The 21,029-nt window shown below is 46.0% G+C and overlaps 1 protein-coding gene across 3 annotated transcripts in view; it reads left to right on the top strand.

Moving 5' to 3' along the window:
* NT5C2 (5'-nucleotidase, cytosolic II) overlaps positions 1-21,029 on the top strand; it is a 957,242-nt gene that overhangs the window by 880,534 nt on the left and 55,679 nt on the right. For all 3 annotated transcript variants that reach the window (XM_069611695.1, XM_069611694.1, XM_069611696.1), the window contains one exon: positions 7,914-8,090. In XM_069611695.1, the coding sequence (XP_069467796.1) occupies positions 7,914-8,090 (177 nt within the window). The remainder of the gene's footprint in view (positions 1-7,913; positions 8,091-21,029) is intronic.

Below are 21,029 nucleotides of genomic sequence, written 5' to 3'. Positions count from 1 at the left end.
ATTATTGCATTTCATAAGAGCCGAGAGAGAGAGAATGTGGGTGTGAGTGCATGTGTGTGTGTAACCAAACAGAAGCCTGCAGTCTGTGGTTTGGTTGGTAATACAAGGCATTTATACTTCCTGAAATATAGGTTTCATAAAGTTACTTTCCATCATTTAAAGAGTGCTAGAACATACCAGACCCCCATATAGAGGCACCATAACCCACTGTCGTTATGGATTTGGCTACATAGCGAATATGGTCTGCCTTGCCACTCTTCATGCACATCACGCACTCTCCTCATGTTAGATATTATTAGATGCATACTCGAACATTCATATACTGTCCCATATTCTAAACACATACCGGGGTGGTCATTAAATTGGTCGAGCAAAGCCATTCCATTATCTTAATAAGCATAATCTTTCCATAAAGTTTGCCTGCGCAAAACAATGAAGCATTAAAAGTGGGACGAGACGGAGTGCCCTTTTCAAATACTGGGGCTTTCATTGTTTCCTTTCTTCTTGGGAAGTGTTTCTTCACTATATAAAAAGCATTGAAGGCCATAGCAAGGACTAGGGCCCAGATCTCCTGACAAAATGTAGAGGTCTTGTGCCATAGCTTTTAGGATTTTGCTATTGGTACACACCAGACTGAAATTAAGACCTCAAAATCCAGTAGAAGCCTTATTCAATGTGCCTCCTACGCTTATAATGCTCCTCATCTCCGAAGTAATGTAATCAGTCTCTGTGGTTGCATAGAGAAACCAGAAATGATCCACTCAGTCCAGCACAATATTGCAAAAATGAATTAGAATATCAAAGTGTGATAGAATGCCACCTGTGAGACAAGATGAGCTTTTTTAAATTTTAGCAATACAATAATGCAGGTAGCTCTGTCTCTGAAAGGGAGGACTTCTAACCAGAGGCCCCTTTCATCAGGTTCCATGCTATAGTGCACGTGATTTTGCTGAGCTGGTCTACTGACACCTCATCAGCTACCTTATCGTTTAACAACATGGCAGTCACAAATTGAAATGTGCAATCCTGCTAGGTCCACTATGTCAGGGTCTGCCTTTTACAGTGGACTATCCTGATCCTAAACTAAATGATATAATTGTGAACCCCAGGATCTGGTGGCAGATAACCAATATAAATGTAAGTCATGTCTGGTTATGACTGGGTGATCTTACAGACTCCACGACTATATTGGCCAAAATCTATGGATTATTAGCTTGGTTTCTACTGACCCTCCTAATCAAGGCTCTCTTGTATTCACTGTCTGTAACCGAGTTTTTCCCAAAACAAACCCTTAGACTTGGTCCCAGCAAAAGCTTGTGTATTCCCTGGAAAAGTGTTGTCACCTCTCAAGAGATCGGGCGGTAGTTTGCTGGAAAGGAAGTATCGGCAGAGGACTTCTTAAGGGGGAGTGCACAAGGGAGTGCTTAAAGGGCGAGGGGAAGTTTTGAGAGGCAAAAGAGTAATAGTAGAAATTGGCCAAGGTTGGAGCAAGGGTGAAAATGTGGTTCTTGATGGTTCTGACGGAGCAGGGGAGCACTTGCTTTGACAAGACTTTCATAGATCGGACTTGTCTAGAAACCTCGTCGGGATTGAACAGGGAGAAGGAGGAGCAAGGAAGAGGGGATACGGTCGGAGAGGGGCCTGGACAGGATGTCATGAGTTTTAGTGGTGATATGAGATGTCAGAGCTGTGCAAAGGGTGTTGGAGGGAACAGGAGAGGTGGACACTGCAGCGGGAAAGGCCAGTTACTTGCTGATTTTTAAAAGTTTGACTGAGTTAGCGGCTGCCGAGACGCAGGCTTTGATGTATCCTCTTCTTAGAAAGGACAGAGAGTCTGTATTGCCTTTGGAACAGGCGGCAGGCCAGTTTGTCAGAGGATGAGCATGATGCCCTCCACTTCCTCTCAGCCACCCTACACTTGCACTTAAGGGTGGCGAGGTCGGAATCATACCGAGAGTTTCACTTGGATGTAGCCTTCAAACGGATCCTCATGACAGGGGCAAGGACATCCTGAGTGTTAGAGATTGAGAGATGAAGGTTGGAGGGGCTGTATCAGAGTGTGAGTAAGCCAAAGGTGTAGGAGGAGGAGAGAAAGTAGCAGAGAAAGCCCCCACTGGCACTCTTCAGGGGCTGGATGACCGAAAAAGGTGGGTGGCAGTGCTGGGGTTGGCTTAGTCTGAGGGGGCAGAGAGCGACCGGTGAGAGGAGAGAAGAAATTGGTCAGTCCAAGAGAGGAGTGGTGAGACGGTTGGAGAGGGGGGAGGTCTGATGAGATCAGAACATTCAGGTTGTGCCCTGCAGAGTGAGTCGAGCCAGAGGGAACAATAGAGAGAGAGAGTTGCAGAGGTTTCAAAAGAGCCCAGAGGAGGGACGAGAAGCATCCAAGCGGATGTTGAGGTCTCAGAGGAGATGTTGAGAGGTAGAAGCAAGGCGGGAGGATGAGAGCGGTCAGCCCACTCGGCGAGGAAAATGACGACCTGGCCAGGCGGCCTGTAGATGGTGGCCACGGTGAGAGAAAGGCCAGGGGAGAGAGAGCATGCAGACCAGGCATTCAAAGGAGGAGTAGGCCTGGCTAGGAATGACAGAAGCAGGGATCAGGGCTACTCCCCCTCCACAACGGTTGGTTCAGGGTTCGGAGAGGAGAGGATGTTGTAGCCAACAGGGAATAGAGTGTCAAAACTTGTGACAGAGCTGGCCGTTAACCAAGTCTCGGTGAGACAGAGTATATCCAGATGTCCGAGGAGTGTTTGACAGTGGAGCGGCCACATTTCCTCCTGAACAGAGGACAGGCGGAGGGTTGGAATAGGCTGGGGCCTCTATTGGGTTGGTAGTCCTTGTGGACGGCAAACTAAGGTTTGATGCAGGACACTGAACAAGCAAACAAAAATGACGTAAAATATACTCTTCTTTGCTCTTACTGTCTTCATTCTGTCCTATCTTCCCATCTTTGCTTTCTTGTCTTTGGTTCTCTCGCAGCGATTTGAACAGGCCTTAGGGCTGCATAAGTACTGTATAAACAACCAACATAGTATGACAAAGCGAAGTACATGGAGGCTGAATATGAGGGACAATTATGGAGCAGCCCTTATCTTTGAGAATCTTCCAACATCGCTGTGTGTAGTCACTGTGCGTCTGCTGACCTTCCACATAATCAGAAACCAGACCGCCATTGGAGAAGAATAGTGCAATACGCTTCCACGGGATGGTATATTGAAGATCACTGTAGAGGAATCCTTGGAATTGGTGTGGCTCAGTGGTGGTAAAGGAGCGTCACTAGCCAAAAAGCAATTATCGGTCATCATGAGGAATCACTAACTCACTCCTGGTGTGGGCAGACAGACCGAAATGTGAAGTTCTGGCTACACCCTTCTTCCTTGCTGCTAGGATGGCTGTGTTGCGTCACGCCTGATGCAGGTAGGGTGGCTGCTAACATACAAACTTGTGCTGCATCCTCATTCGGAGCACTGTATTGTGACAGTCCCCTTCTCATCCTGGCACTGCCTTCACTGTGTACCTGCTTTCTCACAGTTGCCTCTGCTTCACACTTGAAATGTAATGTTATGCTTTTATGCTCCTCGTAGCTTGTTTTCAGGAGACTTCAGCGTCTGCGTTCCATGTGTCTCTCTGCGTCAGTCGGCTGTGTTATTGCATAGGGGATGGAAGGAGGAGCCTGGTGGAGGGTGTTGAGATGGATTTATGAACTCTGACCTGATGGCAGACATTTAGGAGGCCACCCTCGGTTTACTGAAACAGGGGAATGTTCTGCACAAGCCAGACCAATCTAGGTAGTTTGGCAGGCAGTCAAGACGAAGTCTCAAGAGGGACGAGAGTGATCGGAAGCCCACAATGAGTACACAGCAACGAACCACAAATTACTTTTATACAAGTGTATCTGAAAGATATCTATACATTTATTGTCGACCGGGCCAGTAGACACAATTAAACTTTAGTGATGCGAAAACATTGACCACACCCAATACTCTACTATATAGCATATAGATAGAAAGTTTCCTAATGTGACAAATGAGGAAAACGCAGCCACAACTTGTAAAGAGAAGGGTTGGTTAACACACTAGGACAATTAGAGAATTCTTCAGAGTCGTTCCCTAACTTTCTAATGCAGCCCTAAGAAGTGGAGAGCCCTGTGCTCAACAGTACAGTTGTGCGTAAAAGCGCATGATCGTGCAGGTGAAGCAAAAAGCGGGTCTTGTTGGGAAGGCTGCAGCAAGTCAGGAAGGGGCTTGAGGCGATGGAGAATTGGTTCCCAGTATTAGAGTAGGATGTGCCCTTGGCGGCAGAAGTCAAAAGGTGAAAATAGCTAGGAGAAACAGGCTAACCCAGCCAAGATCGAACACTTTTTATGGGATATTCGTGCATAAAAGGGATCGGTTGTGCCAGGGGCAAACTGGGAAGTAATACAAGGTTTCAATAGTATTGACTCCGGAGGAAGCGACCAGCGGTAACTGGAGCAGTTGGGTCATTTCCGTTGAAGGGAAAGAGGTGTAGAAGGGTACAGTTTTTTACAAATTTTGCAGAACTGTAGAGGGTGCTCCAGAAGTCTTACAGGGGCATGGATCCTTTTGGGAAGACGGGCACCTGCTGGGGATTGAGATCTGCCACCCACTCTAAGATTGGAGAAGTATTTGACTGTTGTGGACTTGGAATTAGAGGAGCATAGGCTGTATGTGGGTACTATTTAGGGAAAGAAAGTTGGAGATAGCGTTGTCTCAGGACCAAGAACAATTAAATGCGTTTTACCCCTTTCCATTGCCCTTTCAGCAAACTTGGTTTGGACAGGACGCACCTCCACTTCATCCATATAAAAAATGTATCCCTTATTGAAACTACTTATTGTGTCTTCTATGGGGAAGCCATCAGCTGAAGTGCCATGGATTGCATGTGTGCATGAGTTTTGGGTCTGGCAGAGGGTTTGACTGACACCAAGCCTCGGTGTACCTTTCACAGATGGGAAATATCCAATTGCGCATCAGGCTTTCTCTCCACTAAATGGGCAGTCCAGCACCAAAATGCTTGGGCAAGTCTGTTCTAAACAAGAGTACCAATAGCAACCCCAGACACGTGTCTTCTAGACAGAGGATAAGCAATATCAATGAAGCAAAGGTAAAAAAAAATATACACAAATGCATCATAAACCCGATTATATAGGCGTAAATTAATAATTTTTGATCCATTATCTAGCATTGAAAGTGTAATACCATTAAATTGTTTCTGTACAATGTCCAAACATTGGAGAACATATGGAAAATTTGATTGTGAGCAGATTTTGAAGACCGCTACAAATCATTTAAATCTGCAAGTCAACCTTTGAACAAGCTCCAACTTTGGAGGACAAGGCTCGTTTGCAATGTTCTGTGGCATTGTATGTGTCCTGGGAACAAAATCGGGAGCTATTCCATGAGTATGCATGGCCAACACAGTCAATGTCAGATCTTTCACAAATTCAAACTCCAGTTCCTGGTAGATTGACCTGGCCACCCATTGTTTGCTTCGTTTTGTAAAGGCCATGAGGTAACTAAGCATCCCAAAAGTTCCTGCAGTCTTTGCTTGTTCCCTCCCAATGTTCTCGTTGTGCGCAAGTACAGCTGGTCTTGTTCTGGCATGCATACCGTCTATGCTGAAATGCTAGACCTTTTGGGCCTGTACTTAAGGTACATATTATGGAACACCTCCAAATCTCCAGTATGACAGAATTCGGTGAGTCCCTTCAGGTCTCTTGAAAGCGTTTTATCGTACACAATCTTCTCGGGTGCTCTGTCTGGAGGGGAACATGGCACCAACCACTTCTTCTTGCGTTCCTGTTCCTTCGATAAAGGTCCATTGCACATATGTGGACATTTTGGTTTTCTCTCCATGAGTGTTTGCTGGAACAATGGTGCATCAATGAACACCATTTTTCAAGTCGAATATCTAAAGATCCATCACAAGGTTTGGAGCTCCACCAAAGATGGTTTCTGAGAGACTGAGACCACTTTAAAAGGTTTTTCCGAACCCTTTTTCTTTTTTTTGTTTTACCAGCAGCTGTAATTTTTTTGATTGATTTGACAATGGCCATTCATCAAATGGATGCTGAATGCGTGGAAATCACTGTCACATGGCCTTGGCTATTGAAACATGCCTGTTAGTAGCTATCAGGTCTATTTGCATTCCCCTGGATTCCAGATGTTCGATGGATTTAATGAAACCACGTTTCTCCATGGCCACAGACGATGTACATTCAGACACCTGCATGATCAGTAAACTCACAATTTCTTTACTTTCCATGTCTTGATAGTGGTATGTGCAGTACTTAGCAGAAAATCCTGGACTGTCACACAGTCAGTCACCAGCTAGCCTGATTCAAAAGGCTCCTGTCCTGTTCATGTGGGACGGATGGCCGTCGGTATGGAAGAAAGGGGATGGAACGTAGGAGTAAATTTAGTGTGGATGCAAATGATTCCACAAGGACAGGTAAATCTTATGTGTGTCAGTTTGAAACGACCAATTCTAATTTCTTGAAACTCGAAGTGCTAGTATAAAACACCACTGGCAGAAGTGTATTGCATACGTATCGTGGAACCCAGGAAGTCAGTGTGGTGCTGTTGTTCAGAATAAAGTAACATATAAGTAATGGGGCATGGTGCACATCAGGCTGTGATCTGTTTCTGTGAGAAGAAGTGGTTGGGTGTGCCTTTTGTTTGTAGCGCGGTGTCAATATATATTAACTATAGATTGAAAAGCTTAACCAGACCGATGTCTGCTTCTACAGTCATTTCGTTGTCTTTTCTGCCAGGTCCAATAGTGTGAAATCTTGCTTTATCTTTTGGTTAGAGAATCCATTTAAAATTCACTGCGATACATTTGCTATGCATTATTCTGTTGAAAATGCTTGCCTCTATAAATGTAAGAAGGAAACTGAATTAAAACATTTGTGCTTTTTTTTTTAATCAATTCTTTGTCGGTCGATACATCCTTTGAGTTTTGGCAATAAAGAAGGTATTTGTGCTTATAAAATAAATACTATGCTTATGTAATCTGGTTCTGTACATTGTAGCAATCATTGAGGTGCCAGATAATTTGGTGGCATTGAAACCAGGACTTTGCATGCAAGAATCTTTCCTTTTTGCAATCCTCAAGAGCTTTTGGGAAAACATGTAACTGCCTGCATTGGCATTGTTATTCTCTAGCTTTGCTTTTCCGTTCAGTCCAATTCATTAAACGTTACCAAGCAGTGTACTTGTTTTTGAAGTAAGTTGAACAGTTGGAAAAACTGTTTCTTTTTAAACCATTATTTTACTGAAAAAGTTCAAAAAAGTGCAACGCTTATTTGGCATTTTAGATTGGAAATATTTTGAACTGTGTGTTCTCATCATGCCAGATTGGTGACAGACAGTGGTTGCTGGTCTGCTGTGCAGTGAGATATTGTACAGTCAGTAAAGGAGTAGGATTACTCTTCTGGCTATTGTCAATGGCTAACACTGCAGCACTCGCATCTGTCGACCAGCAGACTGTCACATTGGCTACTACTTCACATATATTTTTTGGGAAAAATGTTTTCCAAATATTTTTAAACCTGGGCCTATGTCGTGCTTTGTGGAGTGGTTTCTCACTCCATTTATGTTGCTTGCACTAGTCCTGTTGCTCTTTGCAAAGTAAGGCCCCAGTTCCTATTTTGTTCAATTAGAGGGTGTTTTAAAGTATTTTCCTGATTTGTGTCCTCTACAATAAATGCCCTGTAGATGACCTGAAAATGAAAGAGAACAAGACGCATGAAGGAAACTTGTTTGTCCTCATTTATACGACTAGAAGATTTTTTTTGCAACTAGTGGGATAATCTGAATCAGCTATGATTTATCCTGGCATTCAAGTGCATTGCATGCAACCCTCCAACTTTGTATTTGTTCTTTTCTTTTCAGAAAGTGACACATGACATGGACATGTGCTACGCAATGATGGGAAGCCTATTTCGTAGTGGGTCACGGCAGACACTCTTTGCCAGCCAAGTGATGCGATATGCTGATCTCTATGCTGCATCCTTCATAAACCTCTTGTATTACCCATTCAGCTACCTCTTCAGAGCTGCACATGTCTTGGTGAGTCATGACCCACTTAGCACACTTTGCATTATTGCAGAATGTTATTGAATGTTACTGGGATTCATAGTGCACATTGTTGTCATTTGCATGGCTCCAGCTGCTCTGGAGGATATAAAAAAAGAGGTGAGTGGGTTAGGTTACTCAAAAGAGAGGGTGAATGCTAGATAGTCTTGCTGTTGTGTTGGTGTGTGTAGTTCGCAGGTATCAGTTTACTGTGTTGAATCAATTTCACGGTGTTGTCTTGCAGGCTTAGAGGCAATTTTCCGGATAAAGCGTCTTGTGTGCCTGTCATGCTAGGAGGCACTGGCCGAAGATGTGGTATGCAGGTTTGTTGCAGAGAGTTCCGTTTGATGTCTGTAGGGAAATATTTTAAATAGATCTGTATGAGCGGTGTAGTTGGTCTGTCTATAGTGTGTTTGAGCATGGAAGAGGAAAGAGTTTGCGCAGGGTATTAATGGCAACTTAGGGCAACCATCCAAAGTACCAGGGAACAAAACATAATGGGGCATACATCTTCTTAAAGCATAAGATATAAGTCTATAAATCATGCAGCGAAATTTCAGGGAAAAAAATCTCTCCCTTGTCTATATCTCTCGCGCGAATACAGCCAGCAGTATCATCTAGGAGGACAGTTAAATAGAGTGGACAGAAATGTTTCTTAAACAAGCATGCAGACGGCCTCAGTGGTTTTAAATAACGAAATCTGGCTTGTCCAGATTTGGAATCCAGTGTTTCATTTCTTTATTATGACAAATCACAACTACTTGTGAAATTAGTTTTCAAAACAGCAATTTGGTTAAAGAAAATGACAGTATTATCATATTACAGTAAGGTGATTGATATATGAGCAAGTTGTGTTGATTTCATTTCCATCATTTGAGTATGTTCATGCTAAATAAATACAGCAATATGAATTGGAATATACCAGAGGATGATATTGCAAATCCAAGACTGTACTGACACATCAAATACATCAGTGCACAGGTCAGTGCCTAAAACCTGACACTGTATAGAAAGGTCATGGAGCAATGTCAGTTAAATTAAATTGGAAACAAGATGAGAAAAGAGTGCAAATCATAAAATCACAAAGCAAATGCATTAGTTTGATTTGGAAGGGTAATTCTAATTGATTCCTTCAACCCACAGATTCCTCATCTACAATATCCTTTCAGCAGAGCAGCTAATAGTCAAACTTTGCCACCACCAGGGGGGCACAGCGTGACTGTCGGCTCGGCCTGATGCCTCTACGTGACCCATGTCAGACAGAACATCAGGGCCAGTTTATATCGAGTTACCCCGTGACATCAGTTCCTCTTTTTTCAGCGCACTTTGCACCCATTGGGAACACACTACTTCGTTTGAAGAAATGCCCAACCTGATAAGGCCTCTAGTTTCAGGTCACGTAAATGATAAAAAATCCTTCTAGACCTACAGAGAGAGTTCCTTAGTTTATATATTTGACTTAAGAGAGATGCGCTCGCCCCATGGTGACGGGTGACAAAATATTTACTAGTGCTTTATGGAAAATGGTTTCTGATGCTTGTTAATCTGCTTAGAATAACATGTGCATACAGTCCGACATCTAGTGGTTTTTCAAAGATCGAAAGGGGAAGTCGACATGGGCGTGACTGTAACACTGTAACACTATCCCTAACGTGACGTGTAGTGTACCCAAAATCCCTCACACATAGAGGTCCCTCAGTTTGTTTTTTTCTGCCCAGCTAGTTGGTCGCCTAATGTGAAGCTTGCAAGAGTTGATATTGCAGATTAATTACTTCTTTGTCCCACGACCGATGGTCATCTAGTCTATGCTACTTCTTTTCGACAACTACTTTGTGGACTCCTACGCCAAAGACATCCACCACTGCTCGGCGCTGGTGCATTGACTGACGTCTGCCGACCGCGTGGCCTCGGCCCTCCGGCCAGGCCTTTACAGTAGGGAGAGTGGGGCCCTGGGTTAATTCTTTTTGAGAATGCATTTCCTTTTCACTTCTCTTTGCTTCTTTGGTTTGGCTGCCATATACTTCTGTTATGGAGAGGACACCCTTCACATTTTTTCCATTGTGCAATGGAAAATTCCCCTGGAAAGACACCCATCGCTGATGCAATGGGTTTTTACCTCGTGATCACGACAAGCGTTCTTGTAAGTCCTGCAAACTCTTTCGTCCCAAGACATTAAAGGACAGGCGGACAAAGCGGAGGATGGCCTACGCAATGCAGGCCAAAGGTTGTTACCCCTGTTGACACAGTCGCTTCGAGTGACGAGGACTCCAGCAGCAGCCATGGCTCTGACCTGGAAACCATAGACCTCTCGTGAAACCTTCTGGTCCTAGGTGCCCCGCCTCAACAGACAGGCCACCGGTACTGTTATGGGGAGTTCACACCCTGGCGACAAGGACACACACGCACCACCCAAGGCAAAACGCACAACTCCAAAGGCCTCCTTGACGGACACGTCAAAGAAGTGGCAAACGCCAATAGGTCAGCGGAAAACATTGATGGTGCCTTTCCCGAACCTCGCAGTCCGACGCCCTCCCCGCACCCATCTTCTTGGCATGCGACTGGGCTTCCCTCTCAAAAGGGCATCCCATAAAAAGTCACATGGCTACTGACATGTCTTCCAAGGGCGCGCTCTGGCAGAGTCGGCAACCACGACGATGCCTTCAGGCGTGTCAAAACTCCACATTCAGCCGCCAAAAATATGCGAGAGTCTCTCGGCTATTATTTCGACAGTGGAACAGCCGAGGAGCACCCCCTCTTGTCGAGTGGAGTACTCTGAAGGCCCCCAGCCCCTCTCTAGGGCTTTATCAGGTACATCTCCCCGTTCTGAACAGCCTTTCCCACCTCCAGACCCCTCTGCTTCATCCCTGTGGACTAGGCAAAGGTTTGAGAATTATATGGATAAGATGTCCCAATTCATAGACTTCTCAGAAAAATACATTACTCCCAAGAGACACAAGGAGGAGGAGGAGGAGGACTCCTGTCCCATTCCACCAAAGCTGCAGGAGCTTCCAATTCAGTCACAAAACCATCAGAAGAAGGTTTTTGATTATTCAGAACCAGAAGAAACATATGAGGACAATCCTTTTGGTCAGGCCACATCTGACCAGTACCGAGACTAGGAACAAGATCAGCCAGCATTTCAAGGGCCTTGGCTCAAACCTACTCATACCCCAGACAAACATTATTTGTCTAGACCCAGCTTCTTCACCTCAACAAAGGCAGTCATCGCCAATAGATGACCAGATGGTTTTTAATGCCATCCTAAAGAGAGCCCCAGATCACTTTCAGATTGCTACACAGGAGATTGTCCAGGGCTCTGACTTAGTTGAGGACATTCTCAAAGAAAAACCTCCCACCATTCAGGCTATTCCTCCGCTCACCTCCATAAAGAAACGCCTCTGTCCTTCCTTATTGTCTCCTTCCCTGACACAAGGGCTGTCAACCCTCGAGTTGAGACACTGTTTCGACCCCCTTCATCTGACCCTATGTATATTCGAGGTCATGCCACAACGGACTCTCTGGCTGTTACAACCACCAGAAAATGGGCAGGGGTGCCACTGTCCACGGATGAGGTTCCCTGCATAACGACTGCAAAAAACTCGATGCCCTCGGCAAACGTATTACCACATCTGCGGCCTATTGAACCATAATTGCAAATAATACGACCCTTCTCGCTATTTACAGCGACGTACAATGGGGCCTGCTGCAAGAGGTACCTGAACCCACGCTCTCACGCCTGCTGGCGTTCGTCTCTGAGAGTAGACAGGTGACCCATAATATTGTAAAGAATACACTAAAAGCTGCTGGAACTTCGGAACACACTCTGGCACAAGGAACTCTCCTCAAGAGACATGCCTGGCTGAAATATTCAGGTTTCAAGCCAGAGACTCAGGCCTCCCTGATAAACCTGTAGAGGAGTCAAACTTATTTGGTAAGGCTGTCAATGACGCCTTGGCGACTGCTAAAAAAGAACATGAAACGCTGAAATCGATCAACCAGATTACAGCCAAGGCTTTCCAACAGGGGGAGATTCAAACTCTTGTCGTCCCTTTTGAGGTCAGTCCTTCTCCCGATCTCCCCAAGGGCAACATGGCACCCATGTGCACCCCTTGGAGGCACTCCATGGTCCTGCGGACAAGGTTAATCTGGCAACAGCCAGTATCAGCAAAGAAGACAGCGCAGAGGCAAGGGTAGAGGCAGCAACTCCACCCCAAGAGGCTCCCCGGCCTCCACATCAAAATAACTCGCTAGTCTGAGTCCCCTCCCCTCCCATACCTCCCCGATCTGGGGACGGTTGTCATTCATTCATGCATGGGAAGGGATCACATCAGACCAGTGGTTGCTCAAGACCGTCACCTACAGTTATTGCATTGAGTTCCACTGGCCACCTCGATACCATCCACCAAAGAGCAGACGCCTATCACTAACAAAACTGCAAATCCTGCTGGAAGAGGTGAAAGTCCTTCTGGAAAAGGGCACTGTATAAGTCATCCCCATTCACCAGGTAAACCAGGGTATTTAGTGTACTTCCTTGTACCCAAAAAAGGATCTCACGATGCGCCCTGTTAGACCTGCGGCCAGCCAACAAATATGTCACACCGCAAAAATTCAGAATGACAACATTGCAGGAAGTAATCCCACTGCTGGTGCAGGGGGATTACATGGCAACATTGGATATGAAAGATGCATACTTTCATATTTCAATGTTGTCAGCGCACATAAAGTACCCAAGGTTCATGATAGACACGCACTATCAGTTTAAGGTTCTTCCCTTCGGCATTGCCTCAGCTCCACAGATGTTTACAAAGGTACTGCGGTAGTAGCAGCTCACCTGCTCATGCTGTCCATCCCAGTCTACCCTTACCTCGACGACTGGCTAATAACAGGGGATTTGTATGGAACATGCCTAACAAATACCCAGAAGACAGTAGATCTCTTCAGTCTCGGGTTCTCGATCAACAAGAAGATTTTCAGCCGAGACCCCAGCCAAGTCAAACAGTTTTTGGGTGCTCTAATTCAGACCAAAAATGGCCTTCACTTTCCCTCCGAGAGGGTTCAAAACATGCTGTTCCAGATCCCTCACCATGTAGCCAGTCACGAGGTGACCATACACAAAGCCATGCCACTGTTGGGGACGATGGCCTCCTGCATCTACCTAGTTCCACACGCACATCTGTGTATGCGCCCCATGCAAGAGTGGCTCTCGAGCCAATTGTCAGGCCAGCGAACAGTGGGATAATCTAGTGGTTGTCTCTGTAGCAGTGGTCAAGGGAAAACCTTCTTCAGGAGAAAACCTCCACCACCAGCGCAGTAGAAACCACTCTTACCTCAGATGCATCTCTGACGGGGTGGGGAGCTCCCCTCCTTCATCAGACTGCATATGGTGTGTGATCCCCAGCGGTAGCAACCAGCCACATAAACCTATTGGAACTGCTAGCAGTGTTCAAGGCCCTGAAGGCATTCCAAATACACCTCCAGGAGAAGACAGTTTTAGTCCTCACGGACAGTACTTCGGCCATGTATTACTTAACAAGGGGGCCCTGACTCTCCAGGGCTATCCAAACTGTCACAAAGCATAACGAAATGGGCTCTCAAACACAAGATGTTCCTCCTGTCAAAACATGTTCCAGGGGAACTCAATCTTCTGGTGGACGTACTCAGCAGAAACTTTGATATTGATATTTTATTTCTATTGCGCTCATACACAAGTGTTTCAGAGCGCAAGGGAAGACAAACAGGGGAGAACAAAAACAGCAAACTTACTTGGCCCAGTGACATTGAGAACGTGCAAGTGCATGGTAGAGGGGGAGGTGGAGAAGTGCATGGAAGGGGGAACAAAAGTAGAGTACGGAGTGAGGAGGAAAAAAAGGAAATAATAAATTAATAAATAAAAAGACTTCCCACTACCTGTAGGGTGTTAGTGGCGATTGTTCTCCACGTCTTCACAGACTCGGGCTTCCCAGAGATCGACTTCTTTGCAACTCTGGAGAGCACACAATGCCCAGGTGCCCTCAGAAGGGGAACAATCTCTGGATAACATGGTCAGGGAAATTTGTCTACACTTTTCCCCCTGATTCCCCTGCTCAACAGTATAGTGCACAAGATACACCCAGAGCCAGTCAAGATGGTTCTGGTGGGCCCGCCAACCTTGGTTCTCCCATCTAATGGCAATGTCAGTCTCCCCTGCCAGGAACCAGCCATGCTGTCGCACAACAAGTGGGAGACACTACATTCATGCCCTCAAACTCTCAACTTAACAGCCTGGCACCTGATGTCCTAGAGTTCGGACACCTCCAACTCCCTCAAAGATGTATGAACATACTTAGGGAAGCACAAAAACCTAACACCAGACATTGCTACTCCAGCAAATGGAAACACTTTGTCATCTGGTGTAATGGCAAAATCATCAATCCTATTCAATGCACACCAACACATATTGTACTGTACCTAACTCACCTGCTAGATTCAGGTCTGGTTTTCATTTCCCTAAAAGTCCTCTTAGCTGCGCTTTCAACATATATCATGTCCCAGAAGAAGGTTTTGTCATGGAAAATTCCAGTAATTAAAGCGTTTTTGGAAGGAGTAAAAATACTTCATCCCCCTATTTCCAACCCAGCTCCCGGGTGGTACCTGAACGTTGTACTTGCCAGACTAATGGGGCCTCCCTTTAACCCAATGCACAAGGCTTAAAGCACTCACCTACAAGACCGTCTTCTTGGTGACAATCGCATCAATAAAGAGTTTGAACTGCAAGCCCTTTCAGTTCAAGACCCATTCGTCACGGTTCACAAGGATAAGGTGGTCCTGCACACTCACCCACGATTTGCGCCTACATTTATTTTAAAGTTCCATGTGAACCAGTCAATAGAACTACACACCTTTTTCCAGAACCCCACTAACGTGGCAAAAAGAAGCCTCCACACACCAGTTGTTTGGACAGCAGTGATATATAATCTGGAAAAGACAAAAGTACTAAGAAAGACAAACCAGTTTATCGTTTCAGTGGCAGCTGGTGGAGAAGGGGACCCTGTCTATAAATCAGCTATTTCAAATTGGATTGTGAACTGCATCACACTGTGCTACACTCTTGCCAAGAGAGATTTGCCCTTCACACCCAGAGCACACTCTACTCGGGGCCCAGGGGCTACCATAGCATTAATTGCAAATGTTCCTCTTGAGACCATTTGTAAAGCAGCAACCTGGAGTTCTGTACACACCTTTACACACCACTACTGCCTAGATACGCACTCTAGGTCTGATTCCCATGTGGGGCAAGCAGTGCTAAGACATCTTTGCTACTGTTCCATCTGACATCCCACCACCATCTCTGGGTACTGCTTGCTAGTCTATGTACAGCATGTGATTCTAAGCAGATTAACAAGCATCAGAAGACATGCATTACTCACCGTAATAGCATTTCTGATGATTGTATCTGCTTAGATTCACATGCGCCCACTCTTCCTCCCCTCATGGAGTATAAGGAACATAGACATCTCACACCTTCTCTCTCCTGTACTTACTCAAGTGACTGGGATTTTGGGTCACTACACGTCATGTTAGGGATAGTGTTACAGTCACGCCCATGTCGACGTCCCCTTTTGATCTTCAAAAGAAAGATGCAATACTATACTATACTATTACACTATGTGTCAGACGGTATCCGGTAAAAGTTTCAAAAACATATTTTGATAAAATGTCGAAGAAAAAAAAATGTTGAATGTTTTTCTTTTGTTTTTGTTTCCTTACTAAAAAAAGTGTCATAAAAAAAAACGGGTTTGGGGGGAAACCCCCATTTCAAAAATAAAGTTAAAAAAAAACATTTGCAAAAAAATGTTTTTGCCAATTTTGTGTCGGCATTCGAAAATATGGCGTTTGAAAATGTCAATATAAACCATGTTGGACTATATGCACAGCATGTGAATCTAAGCAGATGGAATCATCATCAAATACTATTACAGTGAGTAATGCATGTCTTATGTCACCATAAACTCACTTGATATTTTATGCAATTTTGACACCCAAAGGCCAGTCATGAACAGTGAAACTTTTATTAGCTGCGACTGCAAAGTTTGTTTGCAGTAAAATGTCAAATAAGTTTCAAACGTCCCCATTCTCACTAGCAAGGTCGAGTATGATGCAAATGGTGCATCTCCTAGCTATTGGGAGTGGGGTAGTAGATTTTACAAGCCCTGGGTTTTAAACTTTGCATGGATTGAGGCCGGCAGTTGTCAGTGTCTGATCCCCGTTGCATCTACTTGTACTGCTTGGGGGAGAAGCAAAGTGTGAAATTTCTGGTCGTGCCAATCCATGCATCCCAAGGCCCTCTGGGAAATGGTGGCTAAACTCTTCACCTACCTTGACAAGGCATCTGGTGAAGGTGCACGGTCCGGGTGGAGGTGGCATGGTGCGGAGGGTCTATCCGAGGACAGCTCTCCTGCAAAGACGGACAAGAAGAAGCAACGCAAGAGATCTGGCTCTCCTGGTATTTATTCCTGTCATCCCTCTTTCTCTTTGAAGAGGAGTCGCTCCAGAGTGCATCTGTAGGAAACGGCACTGCAGTACGGTTTCCCACCTAATCCTTCACCCCAGAGGAATGGGAGAAAGTCTACTTGAAGGTGCTTGGCCCTGGTGCCAACGGCACCCACCGTGTTGTCCAACACTGGCAGGGGAACATTCCCACACTGCTACAGGCTCGAGCCGGGACGTGAAGGGCAACTGTCTCCCAGCGTCTTTGGGCACTGGGGCCTTGATGCCTGTCCTGCCCTCCTCTTCGTCATCAGCACCAATTGCGCACTCGGTATGAATGAGCCCCTCTGGAATATACCCCTCAACTGATGAGGCCATTTATGACAAAATTGGGCCGCATCTATGACAAGGAAGGTGAATCTGTGCCCTTTCGAATGGAACCCATTGGTTCCAGGGAGGAGAGGGACTTCCCAGAGGAATTGTACTGCCGACTGTAAATACATCCTATTACTGGCCTCAGATCTTCAGGAGGTCAGCAGTTTTGACAACTCCCTTGAGCTGCATTTCCTTCCAGTTCCTGGTAGTTATAAGCCCCCTCCAGCCGGAAAGTCCAGTTTGAATTAACAGACATCCTGTATGAATGGCCCAAAAAGGAGATCTTGCTACCATTTAACTTAGCTGTGGAAGCTCCGGTGTTGGGTGTGGGAGTGGCCCACCTCTACACCTGCAATCAACAGAGAGCTGGCAAGATAACATTGTCCAGTTCCATGTGACCCAGCCTTTTTGTCTATCCATGACTCCACTGAGAGCTTAGCTGTCAGGCTGTGGCTTCAAATTTGAAGAGCTCTACTTTTTCTTCTCTTCCACCTGACGGAGCGAGTAAGAGACTGGATTCCTGGGGAAAGAAGGTGCTTGCCTCGGGCAGCCTTGCTTTATGAGCAAATGAATGCTTCCTGCTGCCTGGCAAAAGTTCTTTGTCTTTGCTCCTCAGTAGCAAACGCAGCAGACCACATCCCTTAAGCGGAAATGAGAAGGGTTTCTGGCAATGCTACAGGATGGCAGGTATGCTTCCTGGCAGAATCTGAATTTAGGTCTCGACACTCCATGGCCAGCCGTACAGTTATGCAACGTCACTCATGGATGATGACATCCGGATTTGCGCAGGATATGCTGGCAAAGCTACTGGATATGACCTAAAATGGCCAGATACATTCTGGGCCAAGGCTCCCAACGCCCTGCAACAGTTCCAGTCCTACAAGGTCATAGCAAAGTCTTTGGGGTTGGCAGTGCAACAACCCTCTGCGCCATATGTGAGGAGTTGGGGCTTTCACCTCCTGTGGAAGGGGTCAGGTGGCCCCGGGGAGACTCCAAGGCAGATGTTTCCCGAGAGGAAGGGGCAGTAAGAGACTGGATTCCTGGGGAAAGAAGGTGTTTGCCTTGGGCAGCCTTGCTTTATGAGCAAATTAATGCTTCCTGCTGCCTAGCAAAGTTCTTTGTCTTTGGTCCTCAGTAGCGAACGCAGCAGACCACATCCCTTAAGCGGATATGAGAAGGGTTTCTGGCAGAGGTCCCACTAAAGGTGGAACAGTCCCCATTGCGCAGTCAGCCACACAGCGTTCAAAACCTCTGAAGAATTCTGCCACAAGTCCCACGTGGGATGAAGCATTTCCCCATTTGGCTCGGAATGGTCTCAAACTACGTCCAATGCTTGTGCATTACAAGTCATTCTAGAGGGTTACTGCATATTTCATTCAGTGTCCTCTGGATCACTTTGCTTATACCACTACCTTGTCTCTGGGCCCCATCATCTTGGAAGAGGTCCGTCAGCTTCTCTCTGAGTACAATAGAACTAGTCCTCTGCTCAAAACGAGGAAAGGGGTGGTACTCAACTCACTAGTATTCAATCTGGGGCTTCCGAATCTGTACCTGCTAAAGGAAAAATTCAAGATGGTAACTGTAGCTGAGATCCTCCAAGCCCTGCGATTTGCAGGACTCGTTGGTGTCGCTGGACCTTCAGAATGTCTACTTCCATGTGACCATTTGGTGAATGCACCGGAAGTACCTGAGGTTCCTTGTGTGCCAACATCATGTCATGATCATGAAGTCAGGGGCACAGGCATACAGGGGTTGCATGCACAGGAGACCTGAGTGGACACTGTCCTGGCGCCAGGCTCATGAACAAAAGTAAACAAGAACATCCATTTAACACCAAAAAGCTTTTATTATGAAATAGCACTTCAGATGCATTGGCCTTGAAGATTCCATCCATTAAGCAGGAGTGGCAGGGTGTGGCTGGTAAGCCGGGCCTAATGGGCGTGCCCACAATCTCAGCTATATAAGCTGCCCCGATCCTCAAGACAGACGCTTTGCGTTATTCTGCACTTGCAAGCAGCGTAACGCTCATCGTCGCCTGAGGTCAGACTTACCTTTGAAGATCCTGCTTCCTGGACATCCTGCTTCCTGCCAGCATACTTAGCAACTGGGGGAAGCTGTTCTTACCTGTACATCTCTTCGGCGAACCAAGTATTCATCTTTACCCTTTCCGGAATGCCGAAATCTTCATCTTGGCACCGCAGCACGACACGCTCCATCGTCGACAGCAGCGCCTGCAAGGAAAAACAGAAGACCAGGTTAGACATTGAAAAAACAGTCAGTTTAAGGTTGCGCTTTGCCATTCTTCGCGCTTTTCCTTAAACTATCACTTACCTGCTGTCGAACATTGCGGTAGCATCCATCTTACATCCGGCCACCTGTCGCATCTCACAGCTGCATTGAGGCCGCATTTCCATGTAAGGGGAGAAAACAGAAGAGAGACATAATTGCGGGCATGAAAAGGAGCAACATATAAAGACATTAAACAGAACAAACCGCATCACAAGAGCTCAAGAAAGACTTCCCAATCATAAGGAGAAGCATAGTCGTAGCTGGACTGGACTAATCCTCATCAGGGATCAGTGAAGTAACTAGATCCCATTCAACGCGCCCCTGTCAGAAGTAGCAGGAAGGAAAGCTTATCTTCCATAATTCACAGGTGAGCTTTATGGGCGGCGTATGCTCATAGAAACCGTACTTTGGGGTGAAGGGTTCGAGAGGTACAACAATCACAGATTGGCACACTCACACACTCTTATCTCCACGCAGGAGCAGTATCACCACGTACCACCGCTCACAGCTTTTCTACTGAGGGAGAGGCCTGAAGGGGGTGATTCAAGTTCAGGGAGGGCTGCAACCGTGCCCCAACGCCTCCGCAGAGACCAGGTGAGCGTAACACATCACTATCAGTTTGCAGTCCTGCCGTTCGGCCTTCGGCACACAGGATTTTCACCAACCTGTTGCCAGTCGTAGGGAGGTAATTCATATTTTTTCCTGCCTTGTCCAAGTTAGCTTCTCAGACCAGAAGTCTGCACATTTGTTTCACACATACAGCCTGTTGCGAAGCTTGAGCTTTTCCCTGAACTTCAAAAAGTGTTATGTTTAACTGTTGCAGTCGCTGCGGTTTGTTGAGGCGGTGTTGGACACACGCTTGGGCAGATTCATTCTGCTTAGGGATTGAGTTTCAAACATTTCTCAGACGTTACAGGTCTTTCAATCCCAGGGACAATTTCTGCCACAGCTTTCCTGCATCTGGTGGTAACGGAGGTGCAGCTACGCATGAGGTTGCTTTGGTGGCTACCATTTTGCAAGTGGTTGCAGTTTCAGGAAGGGACACATGTCAAATATTCTGCATATGTGTAGCCGTGTGGCTAGATATCTTAAATGGTCGTTCCTAAGGTGCATCCTGCTGAAAGACTTGTTCCGTCAAGCATGGCCTCAGCTGACGATAGTCATGGATATGTCCTTAACAGGTTGGGGTGCTCACCTGTCTGACTTGAGTGTAAGCAGACTGTGATCTCCCTTAGAATCTCTGGAGCACATCAATTAGCTGGAGCTGCGGATGATCATGCTGGCCCTGGTCTCATTCCTCCACTCTGTGAAAGGGAAATGTGTGCTGATCCTTACGGACAACACAGTGGCCATGCCCTACCTCAACAAAAAAAGGTGGTGTGTGTTCTTTGCGACTTTGCAAAGATGAAATGGGACTGTAGTTCAGGGCCCTGGTGAACGACATCTTTGATGTCTGCCTTTGCAAACAAGATTGAAGTTCATTCTCCAGGCTGGGAATGCTCAATAAAAGAAAAAAGTCTTCTCCCTAAGCCCCGCCTTTGGCAGTCATCTTCAGATTTTTACTGCACGCTTCAGTGTTGGAAGTCCTTGAGTTGCTCTCTTGGCTATTTATTACTTTTTTCCAAATTATTTGCAGAAAAATTCTATTTTTGTTCCATCTGAGCCTTTGTGCTCCTATCTTAATCGGCCGGCAACGGGGATCCTTTGTCGGTGAAGTTGCAAGCCCCTCGAGGTCGGTTGTTCGAAGTTTCTGGAAGGCCATCTTGGGCCTACTTCGTGCCCTCTGACCATGACGTAGGAGAA

Source organism: Ambystoma mexicanum, chromosome 8, assembly GCF_040938575.1.
Source record: "Ambystoma mexicanum isolate Mex_15411 chromosome 8, UKY_AmexF1_1, whole genome shotgun sequence".
Classification (NCBI taxonomy): domain Eukaryota; kingdom Metazoa; phylum Chordata; class Amphibia; order Caudata; family Ambystomatidae; genus Ambystoma; species Ambystoma mexicanum.
Note: the sequence above shows the minus strand (reverse complement) of the source record. Positions and strands in the feature narration are given on the sequence as shown.